Below are 17283 nucleotides of genomic sequence, written 5' to 3'. Positions count from 1 at the left end.
GGCTGGTTATCAAAAATACAGGGAAACCCACATAATTTGTTTTTTTATTTATAGTGCAGGTGGTGGCTGATGAATTCTCCCATCAGTCGCTGCCTGCTCTCACTGTTAATAGTTGAATACAACTCTCATCATTGCCCCCTGCTAGTGCTGATCGCTGTGGACAGGGGACACTGATGAAAGCGGTCTTCTTCAGCACCTGGCACCAGGGATCAGCACAAACAGTACCGCTGATTCCCAGGCGCCGGTACATGTCACACTGATGACACATGGATGTCATCCATGTGTTATCAGTGTGCATGTGTGCGGGACATTTTGTGGCCCGAGCTGCTACCAGAAACATTGACATCTGAAAGAGCCCTTAGTGGACGCGATAATTTAACAAATTTTGGCTGACTTTTGCCGATTTTAACACAAATCAGAATGTGTAGTGTTGGTGCCGAATTTGAGATTGGCAAAAAATTTTCGAACACGTTCTCTCTTCTCTAATCAGAAGCTGCCTCTGACCTCTTCTGTTCGTTTTACCTTCCTGCCATCTTTTAGGTGGAGGCGCCTGCACAGAGATGAATCAAACACACCTGCACTCCACCCTGGGACATGAAGTTCTGGGCTTGGGATTCCTGGGCAAGTTCTAGAGCACTGGTTTTCCCCCATATGGGAGACACTCGCATGAGGAGAAATTCTGCTCGCTTTTCATCATATCGATAACATTCGGAAAAGACTCCTGAATGAAGATAAAAAGATTCAAAGTGAGAGATACCAAACAGAGAAAGTCAGGTCAGTGAGGGTCCTCTGCTCACCTACAGCCCTCTCCTCATAGATGTTGGCCAGGGTCATCATCTCATTTTTGTTCTCTGTGTCCTCCTCTTCTTTGGAGAGGGACTTTAGGATCTTAGTACAAGCCAAAGCCCCTGCAACACAATCCCGAGACTGCAGGAAAAAAAAGAGGACTGAGTGAGTATGAGGTTCTGAACCCAACAGATACGAGGTTCATTAGTGTTGCCAAACCTAAACTGTGGTCCACGTACAAGGTAATGGCAGAGGTGTGAATCTTTCTACCAATACTAGCAGCACAGTGGCAAGCAGAGATTAGAGCAAGGTGAAGCAAAGGAGTAATTACCAGATTCCAGATTATGTCTGCAAGTTCCTTCCGGTTCTGGACGATGCACCATATGAGAAGATCACGCACCGGGTGCTCAAGCTGCTGATAATTCTCAGATTTTCTCATCACAGACACTTTACCATTCATCTGAAATGAAAGGACACATTCATGAAACGTCGGCCAATGTGATGAATCATAGATCACCCTGAAATAAAACAGATCCCAAACTGATCAAATCGGAATCCAGAGCCAATCATCCTTCTCCTGGACATAGAAGATGTCATGTAGGAGATGTCATTGTGTACTGTATGTAGATGTCCTCTGACACCTACATGCAGTACACAATGGCAGAAATATTACCTTGAGGTTGACATGTCCCAGACTGTGCATTTTGCGATGTTTTCCTTCTGGATATAGAGGTTCAGAGAGATCTCCCAAAATCTCCTGCAGGACGCGGGATACATGGTGCAGCTCGATGGTGGCTTCAACCTTCTCTCTTGATCCCTCCCCCTTCTCCATTCTCTCCAGCTTGCTGTGAATCAGACTGGATGGGTCTGTGTTGTTGTACAGGTGTGTGAGAGTGTCCCAAGTGACGAATTCTGACAAACTGACTCCATGCTCCAGGAAGAGGCGGACGAATAAAGGCTTATCTTCAATCAGTGACATCGTCAGACATGGGTACAAATCCGAGGGCTGAAAAACAGAAAATATGTCCTCAGATACCCCTCGCTCTCGCACAGTCCCTGACGCCACAGATGGTTCCTGGTGGCCCAATGCTTCGCAAACATTCAGGACATGTGAGGTTTCGTGAGGCTTCTAAATGCTTTGTAGTCTCTTGAACTTACATGTTCAGACAAACAACTAAGAGCCCAACCACATGTCAGTCTCTCATACGAGTTCTGTGTTATTGTCACGGTATGACTGTGAGATAATAAGTGTACACCTATACCGACCCTCAGGCTAGGTAGTGGTTCCTGGCTATCCGTGTCCCAGGATTACACCAGAAGGTGGAGATGCCTGAGCCTCGTACCTTCCTATGCTCCTAAGTAGCGCTAGTCTGAAACATGAATGGGGAAACACATAACAAGACAGACATGGCAGAAACGGAAGAACAATCACACAACACTCAGGGAATACACAGTGGGATATAAAGTGCACAGCCGAGAGGCAACAAAGAAATATCAAGATACCTAGGAGACAAGGAAAGGGTTAAGCAAACACTGCTCGCAACAACTTAAGAAATAACATCCAACAACCATGACGTGTCCTCCTCTCCAGACCAGGACTATTGCTGGCATTACCTGCACAGCGGTGCAAGCGTAAAGGGGTTTTCTCACGAACAAAGTTTCATTTTAATCAATAGATTCTGGAATGATTATAATTTCCACAATTAGATGTGATTAAATAAAATGTTCCCGTGCTGAGATAATCCTATAAACGTCTCCTGCTGTGTACTGTATAATGGTCGTGTCCGACCATGCAGGGATATGGTCTGATCATACCACATCTCCTCGGCAGGGAGGACGCAAAATAGAAGATACAGACATTACAGCCGGGGATCACAGCTGATGCTTGGTGTGAGGTAAAGCATTTCCCTGTCTGTTTTTAAACAGTGTTTTACTTCAAAGGAAGAATAATTTGCGCTTCTGAGCTGTAATGTCTGTATACTCTCTTTTGCATCCACCCCTGCCCAGGAGATGTGGTATAATCAGACCATCTTCCTGTATGGTCGGACACGACCATTAAACAGCACACAGCAGGAACATTTTATTTAATCACATCCAATTGTGGAAATTATTATTATTATTCCAAGATCTATTAATTAAAATTGGCTTTATTCATGGGAAAACCCCTTTATAAAGGGAAAGAGCAGACATTACTGGCTCTTCTGCAGCATGTGACCAAAGGCAATCAACAAGATGAGTCCAGCAAAGATTTTACTCCTAACCTACCTAGTAGATGCAGCTCTAGATGTCGACACACACCGTTAGAGTCACTCTGTGCTGACCATAGCTATCCATGGAGTCACAAGAAGGAATGTCTGAATCTGTGGAATCCACAGACCCTGACACCCTCATGATACTTGAAGATGTTTGAGAAAACCACCTTGTGACAGTTATTCATGGATCGCACTCTCACCTATGATGGTCTATTGAAACGCGCGTCGGGCATGTGGGTCATTCATCCTAGGCCATTATGCACTTTTCTGCAGACGTTTACACGTGTTTTTTCTTATGTGGCTCCTTTGTCCACACCTCTTTGTCCACATATATGCACTTTACTTCTAGCCATTGCTAGTTTATTATTTATAACTGCATACTTTTTTTTGGTCATTTAACCCTACCTACAAGAACCTTAATAACATTTATGTAAAAATCTTTGCAATGTGCCTGAGCCTTTATGTGTCATATAATTTTTAGTATACAAACACATGATGTTTTACCTTAACTATGTTTTGACAATTCATGACCTTATGAGTTACTACTCCTGTATTTGCACTTTATGAGGTTCACTTTACCCCCTGTGTTCTGCTTTTTCATATTTACCTCATGATTGTTCATTTTAAATCATGTATTCAGTAAATATACATTTTAAAATATATTTTCTGCATATGTACCTGTGTATCACATTTTTAGGTTCTACATTCATTGCGGATGCACAGCAATTAGTCATACTAATTTTTTCTGTGTTCATGTAATAGAAAATATTAAAAATCCTCGAGGTCCCTCATATCCCCCGTCCCTTTTTTCTTTCCTGTACTATTTGTCATGAGGAGACAAAAGCTAGCACTCCCAGCTGCATTCATGTAAAATGCAGTGTACAGAGATGGGAAGCAGCTTAATTAATATGCAAGAATTCCTCTTTATGCCCAGGTCATTGAAGAGGATTTGTATTGTCCATAGACCAAGAGACAAAAAAAGTCTTACTAGGCTTTGAGTGGATCAAAGGAATATCTGACACCCTTTAGAAATAGCCATGGTCACTGTAGTTACAATAAATCAGGAGACAGTATGGGAGCACCAGGTGGAGTTAGCCCGACTCCAGCGGCCGAGGTCGTCGCAGTCCAGTGGCGAGCCCAAGAGTGCTCAGATCTCTAAACCCCGGCCCGAGCACTTTCCTGTGATGGAAAAGGATGGGGACTTGGACATTTTTCTGTGGGCCTTTCAGAAGATCTTCAGACAGTACCGGTTGCCTGAGAACCAATGGGCCCAATATTTGACCCCAGGGCTCAAAGGTAAAGCTCTGGAGGCATTTGCTTCTCTTCAGACCGAACAAGATGGAGACTATGAGGCCATCAAGCAGGCCCTGATAAAGAAGTACCAGCTAACTCCTGAGGTTCACCGTAAAAAGTTCCGGAACCTCCAACGTGTCCCACACGACAGTTATAGCGATATGGTGCATGGACTCAGGACTCACTTTAACCAGTGGATCCAAGGACTGTCAGTGACCACCTTTGAGCAAAAGGGAGATCTGATTATCAAAGACCAGTTTCTACATCTTTGCCCAGCTGAGATGTGACAGTTCGTGTTGGACCAAGAGCCCAAAGACGCAGATTGCTGACACCTATGAGGCCAACAATAAATTGGAAGTCCGGAAGCCAGTCACCGCCAGCTGGAGAGGGGGTAAGCCTGCACACAACCTCAGTAACCCCGCCAGCTGACTCACCGGAGGCCCTGTGGCCTTTGCCAACAGCACCAGACCTACCACTGACCTTCGCAAGTGTTTTACCTACAATAGGACTGGTCATATCAGCACCATCTGTCCAGAGAAGCAGAAGAACTCCCCAGCCAAGGTCCCAGGGCCTAATGCAGCAGTTCTTTTGGTAGCTGGGGTGGTTGGGAGGGTCTATGACAATGTGCAGCAAGTCACTATAGGGAGCCATGTCGATACAGGCCTCAAGTACACCGAGGCTGAACGAACCCTCATCCGACCTAAACTGGCGGCCCCTGAGGAGATTATTTCGGGGAAAACCATGACTGTCACTGGGATTGGGGGCATCCGTTGTCCCTTGCCGATGGCCCGGGTGTTTATAGATTGGGGTGTCGGGAGCGGGGTGAAGGAAGTGGGGTTAACCGAAAACGTTCCCACCGACGTTATATTGGGGACTGATTTGGGGAGGATGGTTGCATATTATGTCCCTGACCCCCTCCCCAATCTAATGCTGAAGATAATGATGGGAAATTGCATGTGTTACCTGACAATGCTTTACCGTTTAATGATTTACCTGATGACCATTTGTCTGAAAATGCCAAGGGTAATACTGCTGATGATGAAAATGTGCATGTTTTACCTGCTAACTATTTATTTCCTAAGAATTATGTGTTTACAGGTGCAGGAGTGCTCAGCCATGTCACTCTGCGGGGTGATGTGGCTAAGGAACCCTAACAGGAGCAAGCGATGGTGCTAAGGGAAATAGGGAGATGCATAGGAACCGTGAGGAAGGTGATGCCGTGCAACTGACCAGTGCCACAGAGGAAGGTAACTGCCCCAAAAGTAGCACTGTTCCTGAGATGTTGGGGGTGGATGGGGAGGTAATACCCATAGCAGCGCCAGCTGATGGGTCTGTGGAAATCCCCGGGGAGACAACCTACGTAGCAGCTGCCACCCGCAGTTAGAGTGCTCGGAAAGCAGATAATGATCTGCCTTCTGGACCCTCCTCAGTCACAGAGGTGACTGAACCAGGGATTGACCCAGAGCAGGTCCCAGAGGGTTCCCGTGGGGAAGGGATCCTGATGTCGCTTCTGGCTGTCTCCAGCCAGGAGTTCCAGGCTGCTCTGCACTCAGATGCGAGCCTGGAGAATTTGATACACCTCGCTGAGACGCCCAGCTCCGTGACTGATAAGGAGAGGGTGTTCTGGGAACGAGGGAGGTTGTACTGGGAGACAGTACCCGGAAAATCCCAAAAGGAGTGTTTGATGGTAAGACAGCTGGTCGTCCCGTACCAATTCAGGGGTGAGTTGTTGGGGATTGCCCATGAGATCCCGCTCACTGGACACTTGGAGATCAGCAAAACTAAGGCTCGGCTGTCTCAAAACGTCTATTGGCCCAAGATGGGGACAGATGTGACAAACTACTGTCGCTCCTGTATCACCTATCAAAGAGCGGGGAAAGCAGGGCCTGCTCTTAAGGCTCCCCTGATCCCTTTGCCAGTGATAGAGGAGCCTTTCCAAAGGATCGTGGTGACATTGTGGGCCCGCTTGACGTCCACAGCAGCTCTGGAAAGCAATACGTCCTCACTGTGGTAGACTACACTACCCGATACCAAGAGGCAGTGGCTCTGTCCTCAACTAGGGCGGATAAGATGGTGGATGCACTGTTGGCCATATTTTCACAGGTAGGATTTCCCAGGTAGGCTCTCTGTAAGACAATGCAGGTGAAGAGTCTGATATCGAGTGCGTATCACTGGCAGACCAATGGTTTGTGTGAGCGCTTCAACGGTACTCTCCATCAGATGCTATGCATGCTGGTTGAGACCCAAGGACACAACTGGGAGCGGTACCTCCCACACCTGCTATTCGCTTACCGAGAGGTCCCGCAGGCCTTGTCGGGGTTCTCCCCCTTCGAGTTCCTGTTCGGGGACCCTGTTGTGAATTCCATTCTCGGGCTTCCTCCTGTGGTCATGAATGGTACTTTGGTGAGTTCTGTCCTTGAACACCCTCTGGTGGCTTTGAGTGGAACTGCTGGTCCTTGAGATTGGTGGAGCGCCCCCACTGCCGCAGGGCCGAGGGGCACCCGGTATCGGGCCTCTGAGTCTCTGTTCTGGGATTGTCACGGTGGCTAGACCCGGTCCGTGACCCTGCTGAGGGGCGTCCAGTGAAAAGTGTAGACGGTGGTGCTGTTGTGGTGCAGGGTAGGTCGCAGTAAATAACAAGGACACCAGGTTGCAGTCTCTTTACCTTTTTACTGAAGGTTTGGAGGTACCCAATCCAGAGCACTGTTAACAGGGCTGGCTGAGACCAGCCGGTCCAACGGCACATCCGGAGTTCCCTTCGCAGGTGGGAATCAGTGTCTACCTTCTAGCGCCTGTGTGTTGTAGTCCTTCCTTGCTGAGCACCCCAGGATAGTCCTCACAACTGATTCTGTCTGTCTCTGATGTTCATCCTCTCCGTCCCCCAGATAATATGGCTAGGACGCACCCGTATGACGGGGTAGGCCTGGAGTTCTTCCGAGACTCTAGAGTCGCCCCTCTCCCACAGCTGCCTCCATTGTCTGCTTAGGTGTTTAAGTGAGACAGCCAACCTATAATTAGCTGTCCTGCCGTGGTTTGCAGTAATGCTTAAAGTCTCTTACTTTCTCGGTGTTCCGGCCACCGACTGTTTGCGCCTCAGAAGGATGTTGCCTCGATCTTACAGCACGACTCCTTCTGGTCCTATAGCCTCCTTGCTGTATTCCCGTTTTCTCACTTTTTGTCCTTTGTTAGGACTCTGTCAGGATCCCATCCCTGACAGGTCCTCTCACTAGCTCTTCCCAGTTGTTTTCTCCCTGTCTTCCTGTCCAACCCCCAGTTTTACCAGAGTGTGAGGAGTGGCCTACTAGATAGAACCACTCCCCCTGGTGGCCGGAGTGTGAAGTGTACTGTGTGACTGTGATACCTGCTCAGATGAACTCCTTTAGTGCAATCAGACGTACCACCACTCCCCTTAGTGGCGGAGCAGTACTGCAACGACCAGGACTCCCGGACTGGGAAAACAAGAACAACAATACATGTTAACAGGAAACACACAACAATTTGAAATATCATAAACAATTAAACATAACAGTGCTTCCCTTTATGGGAGGTGAGGACTTCTTGAACCTTGCGAAAGTTAGGTCATGCACAGTTTCTGACTCTCAGTTCAGTGGTTGAAACAGCGGGGACCCCGAGTAAACAAAGGGGTCCCCTTTTAGAAGTTTTTGGAGCAATTCACTGTCCATTACCCCGTTGTCCATTTTTAAAACCTGCAACAGAAGATATGCACACAAACATTTTCAACTAAATAGCAGCCCTCATTAATACCTCCAAGTTTTGTAGCGGAGGGGAGTTTGATTCTGAGTGCTGCGTGTGGACCTTCGCAGCGCAGGGGTCGCTATTGACCTAACAGGGCCCGCTATACTTGCTACCGCTGGTGTAGTGCACTGTCTTCTAGCTACACTTCTAGTGAGTCTGGGTAGCACTGGCAGGCTGGGGCCTTCAGGGCTGCTGCCACTAACAGTGGGTACGGCAGATTCACCAATAGCAGAGAGAGGATTTGCCGGTTCAACGGTTGGCATGGCATCTTCAGGCGGGATCGGCTGAGATTGCAGGCCGGGATGATCTGGCCCCACAGTTAGTTCTGGTGGGTTTGGTTGACAGAACGTTAGGACAGGTACCACGATGGCCTGATTTATCTGAGTCCTGGACTGGGGAAAATCACCAAGAACAGTGTGTATCATCTTCCCCTCCTCCACAGGCAGGGAGATTCCTGGAGCCGTTTCCCTCTCTCTCAACTTATCAGGGCAGACCTTAAGGTGATCCCTGGATATCGCTGTCGAGGTCTCCCCTCCATCCTTGTTGATGAGACAGACCTTCGTGTTGTCGAAATCGGATGGCAGGATGGTATACGGTTCCGCTTCCCATTGGTCATCGAGCTTGTGTAGTCTCCTCTTTCGTTTGAGTACTTGCTCACCAGGTGACAGGGGAATCGCAGGAGCGTGCTGGTTGTAGTCCCTTTCTTGTTTTTGCCTAGCCTGGGCGAGACTCCTTTCCACGCACTCCTGTACTTTGCGGTACCTTCGCTGCCTTTCTGCATCCCAATCTGCATCCGGCGAGGTATCTTCGGGGACTAGGACCCCCATGTCCAGATCAACGGGTAACTGGCTAGACCTTCCGCGCATCAGGTACGCTGGAGTGCAGTTGGTGGAATTTACTGGAATGTGATTGTATATATCCACCAAGTCAGGCAACTTTGACGGCCACAGGTTCCGTTCCTCTACGGGCAAGGTCTTCAATAAGTCGATCACCACTTGGTTCATCTTTTCGCACATCCCATTGGTTTGAGGATGGTACGGTGTGGTTCTGATCTTCTTACACCCGTACAGTTGGCAGAACTCTTGGAACACTTCTGCTTCGAATGCTGGTCCCTGATCGGTCAGTACCTTCTCCGGGTAGCCATGGGGCCTACAAAAGTACTGCTGGAAGGCCTTGGTGGCAGTCCTGGCCGTTAGATCCTTGACAGGTACAACCACCAAAAATCTGGAGTAGTGATCTACGATGGTAAGAGCGTAGATATAGCCTGACCGGCTAGGTGTCAGCTTCACATGATCCAGCGCGACCAGTTCGAGCGGCTGTTTGGTGATGATAGGCCGCAGGGGAGCCCGTTGGCTACCACGGTCCTTCCTGCATAGGCTACATGGACCGCACTCCCGACACCACTTCTCAATGGCTCTCTTCATGCCAATCCAATAGAACCTCCCTCGGAGTAACCTCTCTAGCTTCCTCCATCCGAAGTGTCCGGCTCCATCGTGGTAGGCTCCCAGAACCATGGGCGCATCTCGCCTTGGCACCACTATCTGCCACACCAATTCATGAGTACGTGGGTCGATGCTCCTCCGGCACAGCTTGCCATCATGAATAAACAGTTTGCTTCTCCTCTTCCACAGCTGTCGTGTCTCCTGCAGGTCATCGGAGCCGGGCTGCAAGCCGGCCTGCGTCAGGAGCTCTTTCAACCGACGGACCGCGGGGTCACCATCCTGGGTCTCCGCCCATCCGTGATGGGGCAGGGGATTCAACGTTGCATCCTGTTGGTTCTTGTGCCTATTCTTCACATGATGGGAGTGCTGAGCGGCTTTGGGACGATGGAATGCAGGCAACTCTACTGTCGTGAATCCCCAATGGCTAGGGATAGCACAGGATGAGCAAAGTATAATAAATATCGGACGAGCTCTAGGGTGATGGAACCTGGGCTGACCGCTGCCCTACGCCTGACAAACGCAACTAGAGATAGCCAGGGAGCGTGCCTACGTTGGTTCTAGACGCCACGCACCAGCCTAAGAGCTAACTAGTACTGCAGAGAAAACAAAGACCTCACTTGCCTCCAGAGGAATTAACCCCAAAGACATAGTTGCCCCCCACATGTATTGACGGTGAAATGAGAGGAAGGCACACACATAGAGATGATGTATATAGCTTTAGCAAATAGAGGCCCGCTGAAAACTAGAAAGCAGAATGACACAAAAGGGGACTGAGCGGTCAGCAAAAAACCCTAATCAAAAAAACCATCCTGAGATTACAAGAACCCATGTGCCAACTCATGGCACATGGGGAGAACCTCAGTCCACTAGAGCAACCAGCTAACAAAGAGACATTCTAAGCAAGCTGGACAAAAAACCAAACAACTGAAAATCAGCACTTAGCTTATCCTGAAAGATCTGGCAGCAGGTAGGCAGGAACCAAACAGAGCACATCTGAACACATTGATAGCCGGCAAGGGAAATGACAGAGAGGCCAGGTAAAATAGGAAACACCCAGCCTCTGATGGACAGATGGAAACCAAAGGCCGCAACCCACCAAAGTCACCCAGTACCAGCAGTAACCACCAGAGGGAGCCCGCAAACAGAATCCACAACAGTACTTGAGGAGGGGTCACCGAACCCTCACGAGAACCCCCAGGGCGATCAGGGTGAGCTCTATGGAAGGCGCGGACCAAATCAGTCGCATGAACATCGGAGGCGACCACCCAGGAATTGTCCTCCTGACCATAACCCTTCCACTTAACCAAATACTGGAGTTTGCGTCTGGAAACACGAGAATCCAAGATCTTTTCAACAACATACTCCAATTCTCCCTCCACCAGCACCGGAGCAGGAGGCTCGACCGAAGGAACAACAGGCACCTCATACCTCCGCAACAACGACCGATGGAACACATTATGAATAGCGAACGATGCTGGGAGATCCAAACGGAAAGATACAGGGTTAAGAATCTCCAAGATCCTATAAGGACCGATGAACCGAGGCTTGAACTTAGGAGAAGAGACCTTCATAGGGACAAAACGAGAAGACAACCACACCAAGTCCCCAACAAGAAGTCGGGGACCCACGCGGCGACGGCGATTAGCAAACTGCTGAGTCTTCTCCTGAGATAACTTCAAATTGTCCACCACCTGATTCCAAATGTGATGTAGCCTGTCCACCACCACGTCCACTCCAGGACAATCCGAAGACTCCACCTGACCAGAGGAAAAACGAGGATGAAACCCCGAATTACAAAAAAAAGGAGAGACCAACGTGGCCGAACTAGCCCGATTATTAAGAGCAAATTCGGCCAGTGGCAAAAAAGCAACCCAGTCATCCTGATCAGCAGAAACAAAACACCTCAAATAAGTTTCCAAGGTCTGATTAGTTCGCTCCGTCTGGCCATTCGTCTGAGGATGGAATGCAGACGAGAAAGACAAATCAATGCCCATCTTGGCACAAAACGTCCGCCAAAATCTAGACACAAACTGGGATCCCCTGTCAGAAACGATATTCTCCGGAATCCCATGCAAACGAACCACGTTCTGAAAAAACAAAGGAACCAACTCAGAGGAGGAGGGCAACTTAGGCAAGGGCACCAAATGAACCATCTTAGAAAAGCGGTCACACACAACCCAGATAACGGACATTTTCTGTGAAACCGGGAGATCAGAAATAAAATCCATGGAAATGTGCGTCCAAGGCCTCTTCGGGATGGGCAAGGATAACAACAACCCACTAGCCCGTGAACAGCAAGGCTTAGCTCGAGCACACACTTCACAAGACTGCACAAAGGTACGCACATCCCTAGACAAGGAAGGCCACCAAAAAGACCTGGCCACCAAGTCTCTTGTACCAAATATTCCAGGATGACCAGCCAACACAGAAGAATGGACCTCGGAGATGACTCTACTGGTCCAATCATCCGGAACAAACAGTCTTTCTGGTGGACATCGATCCGGTTTATCCACCAGCAGGCCCAGTGTCTCCAGGAGAGTCAGGCACAAAACTCCTGGAAAGAGCATCTGCCTTCACATTCTTTGAACCTGGCAGGTATGAGACCACGAAATTGAAACGAGAAAAAAATAACGACCAACGAGCCTGTCTAGGATTCAAACGCCTGGCAGACTCAAGGTAAGTGAGATTCTTGTGATCAGTCAAGACCACCACGCGATGTTTAGCACCCTCAAGCCAATGACGCCACTCCTCAAATGCCCACTTCATGGCCAAAAGCTCCCGATTACCCACATCATAATTGCGCTCGGCGGGCGAGAATTTTCTAGAGAAGAAAGCACATGGCTTCATCACCGAGCCATTAGAACTTCTCTGTGACAAAACCGCCCCCGCTCCAATCTCGGAAGCATCAACCTCCACCTGGAAAGGAAGTGAAACATCTGGTTGACACAACACAGGAGCAGAAGAAAACCGGCGCTTAAGTTCCCGAAAGGCCTCCACGGCCGCAGGAGACCAATCAGCAACATCAGCACCCTTTTTAGTCAAATCAGTCAAAGGTTTAACAATACTGGAAAAATTAGCAATGAACCGACGATAAAAATTAGCAAACCCCAAGAACTTCTGAAGGCTCTTAACAGATGTAGGTTGTGTCCAGTCACAAATAGCCTGAACCTTAACGGGATCCATCTCAATAGTAGAAGGAGAAAAAATGTACCCCAAAAAAGAAATCTTCTGGACTCCGAAGAGACACTTTGAGCCCTTCACAAACAGAGAATTGGCCCGCAAAACTTGAAACACCTTCCTGACCTGTAGAACATGAGACTCCCAGTCATCAGAAAACACCAAAATATCATCCAAATACACAATCATAAACTTATCCAGATATTCATGGAAAATATTGTGCATAAAGGACTGAAAGACTGACGGAGCATTGGAGAGTCCAAAAGGCATTACCAAATACTCAAAATGGCCCTCAGGCGTATTAAATGCGGTTTTCCACTCATCACCCTGTTTTATCCGCACCAGATTATACGCACCACGAAGATCTATCTTAGTGAACCACCTAGCCCCCTTAATGCGAGCAAACAAATCAGTAAATAATGGCAATGGATACTGGTATTTGACTGTAATCTTATTCAGAAGGCGATAATCTATACAAGGCCTCAGGGAACCATCTTTTTTTGCCACGAAAAAAAAACCTGCTCCCAGAGGGGACGAAGATGGACGAATATGTCCCTTTTCCAAGGACTCCTTAATATAATTCCACATAGCAGTATGCTCTGGCAGTGACAGATTAAATAAACGACCCTTAGGGAACTTACTGCCAGGAATCAATTCTATAGCACAGTCACACTCTCTATGGGGAGGGAGCGAATTGAGCTTAGGCTCCTCAAAAACATCCCTATAATCAGACAAAAACGCAGGGATCTCAGAAGGAGTAGATGAAGCGATTGAAATCGGAGGTGCATCATCATGAACCCCCTGACATCCCCAGCTTAACACAGACATTGTTTTCCAGTCCAGGACAGGATTATGAGTTTGTAACCATGGCAGACCAAGCACTAGTACATCATGTAAATTATACAGTACAAGGAAGCGAATCACCTCCTGATGAACGGGAGTCATGCGCATGGTCACTTGTGTCCAATACTGCGGTTTATTCATAGCCAATGGTGTAGAATCAATTCCTTTCAGAGGAATAGGAACTTCCAGAGGCTCTAGACTAAAACCGCAGCGTTTAGCAAATGACCAATCCATAAGACTCAGGGCAGCGCCTGAATCCACATAGGCATCGACGGAAATGGAAGACAGTGAAAAAATCAGAGTCACAGACAAAATGAACTTAGACTGCAGAGTATCAATGGCAAAAGATTTATCAACCCTTTTTGTGCGTTTAGAGCATGCTGATATAACATGAGCTGAATCACCACAATAAAAACACAAACCATTTTTCCGCCTATAATTTTGCCGTTCACTTCTGGACTGAATTCTATCACATTGCATAGTCTCAGGTGCCTGTTCAGAAGACACCGCCAACTGGTGCACGGGTTTGCGCTCCCGTAAACGCCGATCAATCTGAATGGCCATAGCCATAGACTCATTCAGACCTGTAGGCGCAGGGAACCCCACCATAATATCCTTAATGGCCTCAGAAAGACCATTTCTGAAGTTTGCAGCCAGGGCGCACTCATTCCACTGAGTAAGCACCGACCATTTCCGAAATTTCTGACAATATATTTCCGCTTCATCATGCCCCTGAGAGAGGGCTAATAAAGCCTTTTCAGCCTGAATCTCTAGGTTAGGTTCCTCATAGAGCAATCCCAATGCCAGAAAAAACGCATCCACACTGAGCAATGCAGGATCCCCTGGTGCCAATGCAAATGCCCAATTCTGAGGGTCGCCCCGTAGGAATGATATAACAATCTTGACCTGTTGAGCAGGGTCTCCAGAGGAGCGAGATTTCAAAGAGAGAAACAATTTACAATTGTTCCTGAAATTCAGGAAGGTAGATCTATCTCCAGAAAAAAACTCTGGAATAGGAATTCTAGGTTCAGACATGGGAGTGTGAACAACGAAATCCTGTATGTTTTGAACCTTTGCCGCGAGATTACTCAGGCTGGAAGCCAAACTCTGGACATCCATGATAAACAGCTAAGATCAGAGCCATTCAAGGGTTAAGAGGAGGTAAGAAGCAGCTAGACAGCAATTAAGGGCTAGGCAGCAAAACTCTGAAGGAAAAAAAAAAAAAAAAATTTTCCTTGAACACTTCTAATTCTCCTGCTTCAGCCCAAACAATTAACACTTTGTGGGCCGGCTATACTGTCGTGAATCCCCAATGGCTAGGGATAGCACAGGATGAGCAAAGTATAATAAATATCGGACGAGCTCTAGGGTGATGGAACCTGGGCTGACCGCTGCCCTACGCCTGACAAACGCAACTAGAGATAGCCAGGGAGCGTGCCTACGTTGGTTCTAGACGCCACGCACCAGCCTAAGAGCTAACTAGTACTGCAGAGAAAACAAAGACCTCACTTGCCTCCAGAGGAATTAACCCCAAAGATATAGTTGCCCCCCACATGTATTGATGGTGAAATGAGAGGAAGGCACACACATAGAGATGATGTATATAGCTTTAGCAAATAGAGGCCCGCTGAAAACTAGAAAGCAGAATGACACAAAAGGGGACTGAGCGGTCAGCAAAAAACCCTAATCAAAAAAACCATCCTGAGATTACAAGAACCCATGTGCCAACTCATGGCACATGGGGAGAACCTCAGTCCACTAGAGCAACCAGCTAACAAAGAGACATTCTAAGCAAGCTGGACAAAAAACCAAACAACTGAAAATCAGCACTTAGCTTATCCTGAAAGATCTGGGAGCAGGTAGGCAGGAACCAAACAGAGCACATCTGAACACATTGATAGCCGGCAAGGGAAATGACAGAGAGGCCAGGTAAAATAGGAAACACCCAGCCTCTGATGGACAGATGGAAACCAAAGGCCGCAACCCACCAAAGTCACCCAGTACCAGCAGTAACCACCAGAGAGAGCCCGCAAACAGAATCCACAACACTCTACCTCTTCAAGTGCCTCCGGGTCCTCCCCCGTTTCTGGCAAATTGGGCATTCGAGACAAGGCATCGGCGTTCGCATTTTTGCGTCCTGCCCGGTACTTGATGGTGAAGTCGTAGTTGGACAGCCGGGCCATCCACCGCTGTTCCAAGGCCCCGAGTTTGGCGGTATCCAAGTGCGTCAGCCGATTGTTATCCGTGAAAACGGTGAATTTCGCCGAGGCCAGGTAGTGTTTGAACCTCTCTGTCACTGCCCAGACGATGGCAAGGAATTCCAGCTTAAAGGAACTGTAGTTGTCAGGGTTCCTTTCCGTGGGACGGAGCTTCCTGCTGGCGTAAGCGATTACCCTCTCCTTGCCTTTCTGGACCTGGGACAGCACGGCCCCCAATCCTACAGTGCTGGCATCCATATACAGCACAAACGGTTTTTTCGTATTCAGGGTAGGCCAGTACCTCTTCTCCCGTCAGTGCCGACTTCAAGCAAGTGAAGGATCCTTCCAGCCCCTCGTTCCAATCAAATGGGGCGTTCTTCCCCTTGGTCTTCTTTGATTGGCCCACCAACAGGTCTTGCAAAGGCGCTGCCTTCTTGGTGAAGTCCTTAATGAACCTCCAGTAGTAGCCTACCAGCCCGAGGAACTGCCGGACTTCGTGAAGGTTGCTGGGCTTCGGCCAGTCCTGGATCACCGTGACCTTGTCGGGGTCTGGGACCACTCCTTCAGCGCTCACCACATGGCCCAGGTACTGCACTTTGGGTTTCAGCAGATGGCATTTGGACGGTTTCACCTTCAAGCCAAAGTTGGACAGGGCTTCAAACACCTCAGCCAGGTGTTTCAGATGGTCTTCGTAGGTCTTAGAGAAGACAATGACATCATCCAAATACAGCAGTACGGTTTCAAAGTTCTTGTGCCCCAGACAGCACTCCATCATCCTCTGGAACGTCCCCGGGGCATTGCACAATCCGAAGGGCATGTAGTTGAATTCGCAGAGACCCATCGGTGTCGTGAAGGCCGTCTTCTCTTTGTCCGCCTCCGCCACGGGAACCTGCCAGTACCCACTAGTGAGATCTAAGGTAGAGAAGTAGTTAGCAGATTTTAAGGCAGCCAGAGACTCCTCTATCCTGGGGAGGGGGTATGCATCCTTATGTGTAATGCAATTCAACTGCCTGTAATCAACGCACATCCTCATTGTGCCATCTTTCTTTTTAACAAGGACTAATGGAGCTGCCCAGGGGCTACAACTGTCTCTCACCACCCCAGCCTCCTTCATTTCTCGCAACATGTCCTTGGCACACTGGTAGTGAGCTGGGGGTACAGGGCGGTATCTCTCTTTTATGGGTCGGTGATCTCCCGTGGGGATATGATGTTGAATCCCCTTCACCTGCCCAAATTCTAAGGGGTGTTTGCTAAATACCCACTCGTACTCGTGAACCACCCTGTAGGCCCCCTGTTTCTGATGGGATGGGGAGGAGTCAGTGCCCACATGCAATTCCCGACACCAATCTTTCGAGTGCCCCGCAGAACCGTTGTCCTCCACCAGGTTAGACGGGGCCAAGGGTCCAGGTGTCTGTATCACACTATTATTGACGGCGAACAGTTTGGCAAGCGTGACATACTTGGGGAGGTGGCCCTCTTCCCCACAATTAAGGACACGTACGGGCACCCTCCCCTGGCGGATGTCGACCACCCCCC

General features: G+C 48.6%; 1 protein-coding gene across 1 annotated transcript in view; it reads right to left on the bottom strand.

Annotated features, from left to right (window-relative positions):
* Nucleotides 1-17283, bottom strand: part of LOC143817524 (transient receptor potential cation channel subfamily M member 2-like) — an 868795-nt gene that overhangs the window by 667148 nt on the left and 184364 nt on the right. Inside the window, exons 12-15 of the mRNA XM_077299005.1 lie at nucleotides 1460-1792; nucleotides 1118-1246; nucleotides 798-927; nucleotides 576-721 (exon numbers count right to left, since the gene is read on the bottom strand). Of these exons, the coding sequence (XP_077155120.1) occupies nucleotides 576-721; nucleotides 798-927; nucleotides 1118-1246; nucleotides 1460-1792 (738 nt within the window). The remainder of the gene's footprint in view (nucleotides 1-575; nucleotides 722-797; nucleotides 928-1117; nucleotides 1247-1459; nucleotides 1793-17283) is intronic.

The sequence above is a fragment of the Ranitomeya variabilis genome, chromosome 3 (assembly GCF_051348905.1).
Source record: "Ranitomeya variabilis isolate aRanVar5 chromosome 3, aRanVar5.hap1, whole genome shotgun sequence".
Lineage (NCBI taxonomy): Eukaryota > Metazoa > Chordata > Amphibia > Anura > Dendrobatidae > Ranitomeya > Ranitomeya variabilis.
The sequence above is the reverse complement of the archived record's forward strand: the minus strand, read 5'-3'. Positions and strand labels throughout refer to the sequence as shown.